Source organism: Saccostrea cucullata, unplaced genomic scaffold (genome assembly GCF_032062105.1).
Source record: "Saccostrea cucullata isolate Sc308-1 unplaced genomic scaffold, CSIRO_AGI_Scuc_v1 ctg199, whole genome shotgun sequence".
NCBI lineage: Eukaryota > Metazoa > Mollusca > Bivalvia > Ostreida > Ostreidae > Saccostrea > Saccostrea cuccullata.
In genome coordinates, this window is record NW_026926084.1 from 2,118 (window position 1) to 14,925 (window position 12,808).

At 36.5% G+C, this 12,808-nt stretch overlaps 2 protein-coding genes across 2 annotated transcripts; both read right to left on the reverse strand.

Annotated features, from left to right (window-relative positions):
* Positions 1 to 2,330: 2,330 nt before the first annotated feature.
* LOC134270700 (uncharacterized) lies at positions 2,331 to 3,857 on the reverse strand. The gene has a single exon (XM_062752948.1). It carries the CDS (start codon positions 3,855 to 3,857, stop codon positions 2,331 to 2,333), a length of 1,527 nt encoding a protein of 508 aa, XP_062608932.1.
* A 1,016-nt stretch (positions 3,858 to 4,873) lies between these two features.
* Positions 4,874 to 12,124, reverse strand: LOC134270701 (arrestin domain-containing protein 17-like). The gene is made up of 7 exons (XM_062752949.1): positions 12,007 to 12,124; positions 11,792 to 11,926; positions 6,992 to 7,206; positions 6,457 to 6,633; positions 5,508 to 5,690; positions 5,220 to 5,397; positions 4,874 to 5,126 (listed from the first exon to the last, which is right to left on the reverse strand). The coding sequence occupies exons 1-7, from the start codon at positions 12,122 to 12,124 to the stop codon at positions 4,960 to 4,962; spliced, it is 1,173 nt and encodes a 390-aa protein (XP_062608933.1). The 3' UTR covers positions 4,874 to 4,959.
* Between the last annotated feature and the right edge of the window lie 684 nt (positions 12,125 to 12,808).

Genomic DNA, 12,808 nt, shown 5'->3' on the forward strand with positions numbered 1-12,808 from the left:
AACTTCTCAAAAAATCTAGGCCGTAAATTGAAAACAGTTCTTTCATTGGTCCACGGTCGGCTACAACTCTCCAATGAAAATTGTCCGGCGTTTTACAATGCATATCGGCCAAGGGTTTATGGGGAGAGTTGCGGACCGAAAACCCTTGGCTAGCGAAGATGTATCCCCATAGGCGATGGTACAATCTGATTGGTTAATAAACGTGAAGAATATCCGGTATATCAGCCAACAAGATTCCATCAACTTTTGTTGTTAGTGAACGTACAGGGGCGGATCCAGGAATTGAAGTTAGGGAGGGCGCCAGATTTAGGCAGGGGGTCTGGGGCCGCCTTGAGGCCCCCAGTGGGTCCAGGGCAAAGCCCTGGTGGGGGCCCAGGGGACGAAGCCCCCGGAAGCTCATGGATTCTAGAGGTTTTGTAGGGTAAAAATGAGGTCCACCGAGAAGACATTTTAAACATTTTCTCGAAAAAACTATGTTTTATGCTAACTTTGACAATTTTAGGGGGGCGCGCGCCGGGTGCGCCCCCCCCCTTAAATCCGCCACTGACGTAAACCTTACAATGACTATATATCGTACCATCATTCAGAGATAATATTATACCATCACTCAAAGATTATATCGACATATCAAGTGTCGTTTACAAAGTTATCATTTCGTAAGCTCTATGGTCGATACGGTATGATAATGTCAGCAAGTCCTAACTACCATCAAGTCAAATATGCTGATTTACGTTACCCATACTAATTTTTAGGTCATTATTTACACACCGATTTGTCGACAGATTTTTCGATTATATTTCTCGATCATGACAAGGAGCACACGGCGGGGTATGACCGGTGGTGGTGGTGGTGGTGGGGGGGGGGGGGGGGTTCACTCCTCCTCATTGCACCTGATCCCACTTCTGATGTATTGGAGGTCCGTGTTTGCTCTCCATCCATTTTGTAATGTTTTATGGACTTTTGAACTTAGATACTCTTCATTATCTTCATATATTTAATTTCATTCAAATGTCGACTCGACTCGATATCCAAGCGATTTGAAATAAAAGAAACTTCAGAGTCCAAAGAGGGCTTAAATAGGCTTTGCCTGCTGCCCAATCCCATTCACTTTATGTTAATAAAATTTTGTGTAATTAATAAAAACTACAGAGTCTGACACATCTTTTGCATACTTGACTACTTGATATTTGACTAGAACAAGATGTCAACGGTTACCCAACAACCAAGCACTCCACGAATAATTGAATAAAATTCATGTTCCTTCATGCAAAACATGCATCCTTTTCGTGGAGACATATTCTTTAAAACGTAAAAATTCCATTTTAATTGTTTTAAATCTTGAAAATGTATGTCCTTTTTCTATCTTTGATCTTAGTTCCCAACAACGATTGCTGAATGGGTTTTTTTAATGATTTTTAAACTAATTGTACTAGTCCTTTTGTGGGATATACGGGGGGTGGGGGGGGGCAGTCCTCTTATGGGATAAAGAATTAAGGCAAGAAGGGAAACTTTGAAATTCACTGAGTTAGATGTTACCTGCCTTTCTACGATTTTTTTCTTTTCAAGAGATTAGTAAACATTTTCAAAATCAAGTATCATGTTAAAATACACACTTTTTTTTCCCTTCAAAGCAGTTATCAACCCAATTCAAAAGAAGATTCTCAGGATTATATGCAAATGCTTACTCGTGAAATTTTGCACTGCCACCCTTTCCTAGATAGCAGATGCACTGATCCAGTAGTACAATTAATTGCTTGTATGTAAGCTGTTTTACGTCCCATTCTAGCTCATAAAGAGACTTCACCATAAACCGGTAAAAGGTTCAAAAGTGTTGACCTTTACTTGGCATTTGCAGCCATTGAGCAGTAAGGGATCTAAATATGGCTAACGCCTACCGTGACATGAGACCTTGGTTTCTACGACCTTCCATTCAAGGAGTGAACGCCGAATCAGAAGTATGGAAACGCAGAAAAGAGTCAAAACTTCGTATGCGGAATTGCATGGAATAAACAGTTGAATGCATAAATCTAAAGAAAGTAAACACGTCAATACTTTACTTCAGATTATTTCTTCTGCTGACTGATATTGTAAAAAGGCGAGTCACAAATTCCAATATTAATCGGTATGCACAAAATTGAGCTAGCTAGCTGACCGCCCTTTGTTTCGCATGATGGAAAGTGTGATTCTAGGTTAATCTGTGCAAAATATGAATTCATATCACTTTGTTAACTTCACTTAATCTTGAAGTTTAATATTCTGATAACATTTTTTTCAAGACTCAAAACATTAAACATTAATATTATTATCATACACTGTTTAATTGTACAATGTTATTTATGGCTCAAGGGGGGAAGGTTAATTATAGGAACTTCAGACATGTCGGCACTATTTGGATGGAAGTCCTTCCCTTCAGCTTCCCTTGTTTCCTCAGATCTTCTATCAGATTCAGACGTAACTACATTGTTATCATCACATTCTTCTTGTATGATCGGTGTGTTATCAGGTTTTCGTGCCTTCTTAATCCAAGTTTTTGCCGCTTTGTTGGTCGCAATTGCTGTTGCGATATTTTTATCTGCTTTAGGGGACACAAAGACAGCTTTATCAAGTTTATCTACTGCAGTGGAAATTGAATTTCGAATTCTCGCAACTTTGTTAGTCACTGATTCAGGTAACGCCATCTTTGAATTTTGCCGAAAATGTCTGTTGTGAGCCATGTATATGATTGGTTTAGCAATAAAACTTAGTACGGCAAAAATCATAGTCAGAGAATACCAGCCGCGCCAAATTGAACCATCAAATCCGTTAACAAGGGCCAAAATAAGGAAAGGAAGCCAGCAGATGGTCAGGAAGCAATAAACCATCATGTATGTCACAGCCAAGTGGTGATCTTCGTCTTGGTGATCATCCGAGAACAGGTCGTAGTTCTGAACAGCACTCACTACGGACTGTAGACGACTCTGACGACGTTTGGACTGCTGCAGCTTCCTCCAGTAACGACTGCGGTTGTTAGCGGTTTCCTGGTCTGACATTGTCATTTCTGCCAGAGTGTCTCGCCTAGCACTGACATCTCTTGGGGTGTCTTCCATTGCCGCTACGATACCTGTTGCTGATACTGTGCTATTCTCGCTTCTGTTAGTAATCGGTGGTGACGTCACGGTGTTGTTTTGCTCTCGGTCGGGTTTCAGAAGCTCAATCATATCGCTTTTCTTCTTTTTCAATTCATTGCGATGATGGTTGAAAATAAGACAACAAGTAACAAGAAATATTAACAAAGACAAGACGAAGGTCATAGAGAAAACAGTTGTGACGTAGATCAGACTTGATGAATGAAAGACGACACATGATGCTTGGTAATCATCGTATGCTATTTTAGATATTCCAAACACTGGTAAAATGGCAACTCCAAGGTCTACAGCCCAAATCAAAACTGACGTTATGCTGACACCCACGTTGGAGTCAAACACTGCGTGGTGAAGTTTTGGATTCTTCTGTTTAACTGTTCGTTCTATCAAACAAAAACACACCAGTCCAAAGGACACGAGCATCAGCCATGTCGACATTACAGCATGGGCGTAACATACGGGCTCGGACATTATCCAGCTTTTGGCGAGAGCTGTCACACAAGATGGAATGAGGACAAAACCACACGCCAAAAAGTCCACAATAATTAACTGTAACAGGTATCTATTGGTGGGAAGGAGAATTAATTTCCGGCGCTTCAACATGAAAATCAGGAAAATATTGAGCAAACAACTTACAATGATGACAACACCACATGTTCCGAAGAGAATGTAGGGAATGACGTCACTGCGTAACCAGACAATGAATGTCCCTCCAACAGATTCAATAAAAGACATCTTCGGAGACTTTGAGTCCAAGTAATGAAAAAAGCTGTAGGTCCTCAAAAAATGGTTGACCTCAGGCCGAACAAATGCTACTCAGGGATAGTTATTCCAAAAGAATATAAAAACTTCATTAATAATTTTATCTTCTTATTTTTCTTAGCTCAAAAATTTTGAATGTTTACATTCATATTTGGACATCCTCTGAATATAAACAGTTCCATAAGTATATGTAGTGATAGAGAATTCTGCAGATTTACACTCTAGTTGAACCAGATTATGGAAACAGATGTATAAATCGGAGTGCAGTCGCAGATTAACAGTAACTTAATAAGACAGTAGGTTTTTGGGTGAATATTGTTTCAGCCATACCCTCTGTTTAACTTTTAAGCCTATTATCGTCTTATCGGTGAAAATTCTGTAATCTATACATGTCTTACATTTAATTGTTAAGAAAATATGACAGTTCTGCAAATGTTCATATACTTTCAATTTAGCTGTTATCCAGATATCTTATAAGGAATGGAAACTTTTACACTGTAAAAAAATAACTAGTTAATGTCACGAAGAAAACTAGTAGATTCACTGTCCATACAATCACTACCTTAATAGTAGTTTTACCAGATATTGGTATATTTACTAGATAAGATTAGTAAATTTAGAATTGATGTCTAACTTTCACTAGGTATCTAAGTATCTATACGACCCCCGCTCCACAATTCACTATCTTAACCAGTAAACTGAAAGTTTACTAATCACGACCAACGCTTTACGAAACACACTAGTTAAATTCACTGGGTTTTTCTTTCAGTGAATAATTCTTTTACCTCTTTATTGTAGATAGAAAGTTATACCAATCTGACATGAACGTTACTAGGGCATCAAATGGTCATCTACTAGTTCAATACAATAATATTCTTCTCTCGTACACATCCTTAAAAAACATGCTGTAACTACATGTATAGTTGATTAAAATGGTCCAACAACTTCGTGATTCAATGCTTTTAAGTAACCATCTTTACTGCTAACTGACAAGGATGTGAAAAAAGGGACTATGGTTCATCAGAAAATTCCACAAATTCATGTTCAGTAGAATTATCACGTTATAAAATGCAAGTCACTTTTTGTTTTTTTCAACAAAGTATAAATATGACGGGTGCCATTGAATTCCAGGGCATTGTAATTTATCTGGCAATTGGTGATTGTTTACATTTTCATCGGACAAAGGGAAATGATGATCCAAAGTTACAGAAAATATGCTACTAGTTCGAAAGACGGGAACACCTGTGAAAAAAAATATGACAGCATTTTAATTTTCACATTAATTCTATTTTGTTCAAATATATTTTTTTGAAAATTAATGCTAACAAAACTTACATAAATTCTTCCTTATAAGGGTTCTCAGATTTTCTGGCAGTTGAGTTTCGATGGAACCAATATTATCTGTGCCCTCCTGCTCTGTAAATTGACTGTTGCCAAGTTCTAACGGCACATTTCCAATAATGAGACCTACGGACACTTTACATCGAACCCCAGATGTTACTTCTGCTGTTAGCTGTAAAAAGACTAACATGTTAACAAGTATTTCTTGTTCTTTTCAGAACCCTGTTCTTTGAACTCGTACTCCGTAACAAATAAATTGAGTATTATGCTTGGTGTTATTACTTGCAGACAATAATGAACATCGATGTTGTTGCAGAATCGGGACCCTGATGGCGGTAATGGCGGAACCACAAGCCGAATGTTGTCCAGGGACAGAGTTGTGTTTCCTTGGATCTCCTGCAGATGCCAGGTCTTCATGCTTCTCTGTAATGAGTGCTCTTTGTCAGTCGCCTTTAGGGTGACATTCTGTGTAATAAAGGATAAGTTGGCTTTTAACTAAAAGTGTCTGAATGAAATGGGAAAATTTCAGATATAAAAAGGTAAAGATAACAAATTCATAAATCCAGTTAAAGGAATAAATTGTGAACTAATACGCAATTTAAAGACCCCTCGATACATCAGAGGTGTGACCAGATGCCTAAGAGAAGAAAACATCCCTTGTTGACCCGTCACACCCGCTGTTAGTCTTTTGTATTGATAAGGAGGAATCCGTTGTCAAATTAAGAGTAAAAGCAATAACGTTCTTGTAATATACGATTCAACGATAAAATTGTATTCTCAAACAAGGGCATTATAACGACGGTAGAATTTGAAGAGAGCTGACATTATACGAGGTTATAAGCATCCCCTAACATTAACTTATTTGTCTGCAGCTTGCCTCGTCTAAGAAACTGTTTTCGGAGCTTGCTCTTGCTTATAGGATCTTTGTGTAGATATAAATACAATCTGCAGGAGATGTTGGAATATTACTATAAAAAAGGGAATGTGACGCCGAAAAAAAGAAGCCATCCTGTTTGACATTTAATTTAGTTAGTTGGTCATTATTGTTTAAAGTCAGTGAAAGATCCAAATATATGGAACAATTGTTGCAGACTCTGTAGTGTATTTCTTTTGAGTTAACTAGGAAATATTTATTATGAAATTGAGAAGACTTCGCATTTTATTTCGGAGTTCTCTGGGACATATCGATTAAAAAATTTAGAAACGTCGGTATCTATTAACCCGACCTTACCATTATGATTTCCAGGAATGTATTTTTAAGTGACTTCTTAGATTGGTTTACGCATTCTCCGTCTAACTGAATTATTTCCCCTGGAACATAACCGATCTTGCTAAGCTTCAGCCTCGCTTTAACAGAACCGGAAGTGCAGCAGCCCACCATCTGTACATCCTCGGCTTCATCGGACCTCTAAGAGAATACATTATGAGACCACTTCTAGGATACCTTGCTTTCAATGATATGGAACTTTTTTTCTTTTTGGTCTTGGGCTAAAGAACTTTACACTTTTTTTTTATCTTATCTAAATTATGTTCATTATTGAGTTTACATGTATAGCTCATAGCTGTGCAAATTAAAAAGAGCAACATAATGTTCTCATTCATTGATGAAAATCTTCAAAACTTTACTATATATATCTTTTATTCCCTAGAGTTTTTACGTACATTGTTGGATATGATGGAAATACCTCTCTGAAAGAAATAAATTATAAGGTACCTTTACCAACTGAACAGATGAAGAGCTAACACCCGCTGTCTATATATCTTACCATTGCGTAGGGTGATTCGTTTAGGTTGAAGACCGTGTTGACAGTGAAAGGGAGAAGACATTCCAGCTGGCTCTGCGATTCACGTAGTATGTACGCCCGTAAATAATAACGTGTGCATCCATTGTCAGCCTCAAAGGACGTGGGCAGTTCATCTGGAAGTTGCGTTGAGAACGGAAATTGATAAGTTCCAGTAGTTAACGGAAAAGCAGTGCCACCTATAAATAAAAGAACTTTACAAATTTAAGGGGGCCGACTATAGTTTCCATTGCGCAGTATTTCGCGCATCATAGTAAAATGAAGCGTATATACTGTTTTAATGCAATTTTTTTTCTCTTAATTATTAAAATTAAACAAAATTAAGAAATTATAGGTATAAAAATGTAATAACAATTTGATATAACTGATTATTTAACCGATTTTGCAATTGATAGGTAGGTTGACGTCGTTGCAGTGTGTTTTTGACGTTATGATAATCTGTAGCTCTTAAAGAAAGGGGTAATAAAAATATTACTAAAGAAAAAGTAACAAACATACGCTCTTGAAATTTAAAACATAGAAATTTGAGAATATCTCCGATATTTTTCTTTTGTTTTCATGTGAATCCAATGTGTACGTCGTATTTTGTAATAATCTATAAAAATAGTAAAATTTGCTAATTTTTTGCATTTTGAGATGCCCCCTCTGGTAACAAGGCGGTAGAATTTTGTGTTTCTTACATATATTGTATAATATAGTATTACTCATCATATATTATGTTTGAACAAAATGTCTATTGTAGTATTCGCAGAATTTGCTATAAAGTGCTAAAAATTGGCATTTTCCTATATAATCCTATAGTAAATGTGCCTGTATTTTGAGACGGTCCCTCAAAAATACCTGGACGGTAGATTTCCCCCAAACTTTGCATGTACACTGAAGTTAATGTAAGTTATATATGGTATAAAAATGAAGAGTTTCGCTATTGTAGTTTTCACACAATAAAACTATAGTCGGCCCCCTTAAGACCCAAAAAGGAGATTACTTCTCATCTTGAAACTCTGAATTGACAGATCAGTCAATGACGTATCAAAGAGCGAGAAATTGCAGTCTCAGGATTGGCTAAATATTCGTCCTCAGTTTGAAATTCAAATGCTAAGATATTACTGTGTTAACCTTTTTGTGCTTATATATAATAATTTGACGATAACATAAATGGCAGAAAGCAGTTATATTTAATTGAAGAGAGCATGATGTATGATTAAGATACGTTAAGTCAACCAACAACTATTTATAGAATGGAAAACATTAACTTGATGGACTTTTCAATTAAATGGGCGAACCTCAAATGAATTATGATATTTATAAATTATTAAAGATATTTCCATTTATTTATTGCTGCTTTATAAAAACGATGCACTCCTCTCCTCTTTTCCTCGGAAAGGAATAGAAGAGCGGATCGTTACCCTTGGCTAGCAAAGATGATAAATTAAACGCCAGTAAAAAAAAATACATGCAAAGCTTTTTCTCAGTTCATTATTTATTTTGAGTTTTCAGCTCATCAGTGCAAATATATGCATGTACAAGTAGTTTGACAGGTTCTAACGCTCTACTTATACATTGTAACAAAGTATAGTACTTAACCTGTCTATATTTTCATACTAATGCTGGTAGATTTATGTTGCAAAATGTTTAACATTAAACTTTTTCAATCAAATCTTACAAAATGAAGATTATTAAGTCACCTGAGTAACACAGGTGACCTATTGCTATCCGTTTTCGTCCGTCGTCGTGTGTCGTGCGTCGTGTGTTAACATTTAACATTTTCAGCTTCTTCTCTGAAACCACTCAACCAATTTCAACCAAATTTGGTATACAGCATCTATGGGTGAAGAGAAACAAAAATTGTGACTTTTATGGTCCCCTCCCCCCTGGGGCCTGAGGGTGGGGTCAAAACCACTAAAATAATTGCAATCTTTAAAAATCTTCTTCTTTACTCCTGGACATCAAGCAGGCAAACTGTTGGCATGAATGTAATGAGCATTGAGTCCTCTACTTAAATTGTGAAATTCATGGCCCCAGGGTCAGGGGTTCTAGTGCTAGGGCGGGGCTATATAGATTATAGTGAAAATGCATGATTTCTTTGAAAATCTTCTCTGCTCCTGGGTATTAAATAAACTAACTAAGCACATAGTTATGATTAGCAAGAGTGCCTCTTCCCAAATTGTGAATCTTATGACCCCAGGGTCAGGGGTTCTGGTATTAGGCGGGACTCTATTGTTTATATAGTGAAAATGCATTTATTCTTTGACAATCTTCTTCTCTACTTCTGGGTATTAAATAAACTAACTAAGTACATAGTTATAATGAGCAAGAGTGCCTCTTCCAAATTGTGAATTTTTTGGCCCCAGGGTCAGGGCTTCTGATGTTAGGGTGGGCCCTATTGATTATATAGTAAAAATGCATTTATTCTTTGAAAATCTTCTTCTCTTCTCCTGGGTATTAAATAATCTAACCAAGAACATAGTTATGATAAGTAAGAGTGCCTCATCCAAAATTGTGAATGTTATGGCCCAAGGGTCAGGGGTTCTGGTGTTAGGGTGGGGCTATATTGATCATATAGTGAAAATGCATTAATTCTTTGAAAATCTTCTTCTCTGCTTCTGGGTATTAAATAAACTATGTAAGTAAATAGTTATGTTGATCAAGAGCGCCTCTTTCAAAATTGTGAATTTTATGGCCCCAGGGTCAGGGCTTCTGGTGTTAGGGCGGGGCTCTATTGATCATATGGTGAAAATGCATTAATTCTTTGAAAATCTTCTTCTCTGCTTCTGGGTATTAAATAAACCATGTAAGTAAATGGTTATGTTTATCAAGAGAGCCTCTTCCAAAATTGTGAATTTTATGGCCCCAGGGTCAGGGGTTTTGGTGTCAGGGCAGGGCTCTATTGATCATATAGTGAAAATAGTTATGATAAGCAAGAGTGCCTCTTCCAAAATTGTGAATTTTTTTGCCCCAGGGTCAGGGGTTCTGATGTTAGGGTGGGGCTCTATTGATCATATAGTGAAAATGCATTAATTCTTTTAAAATCTTCTTTTGTTCTCCTGAGTAATAAATAAACTTAGTATACAGTTATGATAAGCAAGAGTGCCTCTTCCAAAATTGTGAATTTTATGGCCCTAGTGTTATGGGTTCTGGTGTTAGGCCGGGGCTCTATTGATTATATAGTGAAAATACATTAATTCTTTGAAAATCTTTCCACTGCTCCTGGGTTTTATGCCAATGATCCAAATACTAGTATATATTTATGATGAAGAAAGGTGCACCTAGCAAAATGGTTATTTTTCATGCCCCCCCCCCCCTCCCTGGGTCGGGGATGAAGGGGGGGTGTACAAAGTCTGAAAATAAATTAATGCTTTGAAATCTGCTCTTTTGTATTAATCAACCATTTTATGATAAAATTTGCAAAATTTTGAAATATGTGGCCCCAGGATCAGTGGTTCCTTTGGGATGAGGTGCACAACTGGTTATAAAGTGGAAGTGCATTTTCTCTTAATGTTACTCTGATCTACCTCTGGGTATTAAGTAGAGTAAGCATGCTAAGTCTATAATTATGATAAGCAATAGTACCTCTTTCAAAATTGTGAAGAACCACGAACGATAGTATTGTTCTCCCGCCTACCTCTAAGTCAATTCTCAAAAGTTAACATATTCGAATGATTTTCAAAATTTTTATAGATATTTATATGAATTTTCATAAAACGTTACTTTTTTGGGATACCAAAGAGAGATAATTCTATAATTATGGTAAAATTTGAGTTTTTCACTATAGAAATCAATGGAAAACGGATATTTTAAAACATCTTCCCCCCCCCCTTGAAACAAAAATTTCTTTATACAGGTAATATAGACTGTCATTTTACAAATTTATGCCAAAGCTTTCTGTGTTTCACGGGGGGGGGGGACATATGTTTATAGACAAAAAACGAAAAAATGCTGATTTTTCACCAATTCTAAAGCTATTTACAACTAAATAATTGTATTTTAATAATTTATATATGTTTTATTTATTTAAGGAAGAAGCGGATTATAAAAAAGCGTAAACTGACCCAAACCAGATTATACTCGATAATATGGCCAAGAATTAAAGTCATTCCTTATAATTTATTAAATCTGAAATTTTCCAATGGATTCCGAGGACTGGAAATGAGGGGATTGCATGGATATAATGATTAAGCTGGTCGTCAAGGGGGTGTGTCCCCATACCAAACCAGATTATACAAAATGTTTTGCGTTCCTTTTTGGAAATCAATCAATGAGAGGCGAGAATACAAACAAAATTAAATTATTTGCGTAAAACATAAGAAAAGATCTGAAATACATTTTATCATATTTAAGACTATTTCAAAATATGGTGATTCTTGAAAGTTCGATTTCACTAGAAAATATCGTCTACCCCCCTTTTTTCGAGAGCTGAAATTAATGATAATTCACTATCTAGCGCTGGAATTAAAATGATTAATCAATTACCATAGAACTGTTCTTTGTATTAAACAAAGATTTAATGGCCAAATTGCCATTAAAATTGAATTTAAAGGGTGCAAAATGTAGGCGGGAATCAAGAGTTAGAGTACGTAGTTCTTGCGAATTTCATGGCATTTGGTTTAAAACACGAACCAAATTTAATTGTTTGAAAGTTGTTGCACTATACTCAGGTGACCTACATAATGTATAAGGCCAGTGGGCCTCTTGTTTTTGTTATGACTTTCTTTTGGTCAATCCATGTCATTCATTCACTTTCATTCTAAAATTTCACCGACATACCTTTAGTGGCCAGGTCTATCCTGATGTGACAGTACCTCTCCAATGATGTGTGCTGACTGACCACCCCTTTTTTAGATTTACTGTGCTTTTCCTCAACAATGACATAAGACAGGCCCGTCAGCTCCAGGAAAATGCCTAGAACCAAGGCACGGGTACATCAGAAAAAGTGTCTTACTTAGAGAGAGGAATTAAGGTAGGAAGAGGAGGAGACTTACCCGTAGTTTCAAACTTCTCAGCGATGTTAAACTGCACAATTCCTTCGACACATTGTTCGGGGAAAAAGACCGCCTGAGATTTAGTTAAGATGATCCTAAAATTCTTTATTATTGTCATATTATTTAGTTTGTATTTCGTTTCATGTTTATCTTGACTCACTTTATAAAGGTTAAATCTGTTAATCTCTGTGTTAGGATTACGGAGTATTATAAGGTTTAATTAGATGTGGATTAGTCTATATATATAATTCATCAATTCATTGACACTGGCAAAGATGAGTTCGCACTAAGTACACTAAGTACAGAAAGGTTTATTTTCACAAAAATTTAAAAAAAAAAAAAAAAAAAAAAAAAAAAAAAAAACCAAGAGGCCCATAGGCCACATCGCTCACCTGAGAATTTTTGACCATTCTTTTTTTTTTTACCAGATTTCCCCCTTGTTATACATATTGTGACCCCACCCTACCCCAATGATCATAATTTAAACAATTTGAAATCTACACTACCTCAGGATGCTTCCACATAAGTTTCAGCTTTTCTGGCCCAGTGGTTCATGAGAAGATGATTTTCAAAGATTTTTCCTATATATTTCTATGTAAAACATTGATTCCTCATTGTGGCCCCGCCCTACCCCCGGGGGTCATGATTTGAACAATTTAGAATCTACACTACCCCAGGATGCTTCCACATAAGTTTCAGCTTTTCTGGCCCTGTGGTTCATGAGAAGAAGATTTTTCCTATATATTTCTATGTAAAACATTGATTCCCCATTGTGACCCCGCCCAATCCCCGAGGGTCATGG

What these genes read in the sequence shown, in the direction of transcription:
- LOC134270700 (XM_062752948.1), bottom strand. Translation starts at nt 3,857, where the DNA reads ATGTCTTTTATTGAATCTGTTGGAGGGACATTCATTGTCTGGTTACGC.
- LOC134270701 (XM_062752949.1), bottom strand. Translation starts at nt 12,124, where the DNA reads ATGACAATAATAAAGAATTTTAGGATCATCTTAACTAAATCTCAGGCG. An exon ending in TGAGAAGTTTGAAACTACGG is followed by an intron (nt 11,927 to 12,006) that starts GTAAGTCTCCTC and finishes CCTTGGTTCTAG; the next exon opens with GCATTTTCCTGGAGCTGACG. An exon ending in CCTTATAAGGAAGAATTTAT is followed by an intron (nt 5,127 to 5,219) that starts GTAAGTTTTGTT and finishes TTTTTTTCACAG; the next exon opens with GTGTTCCCGTCTTTCGAACT.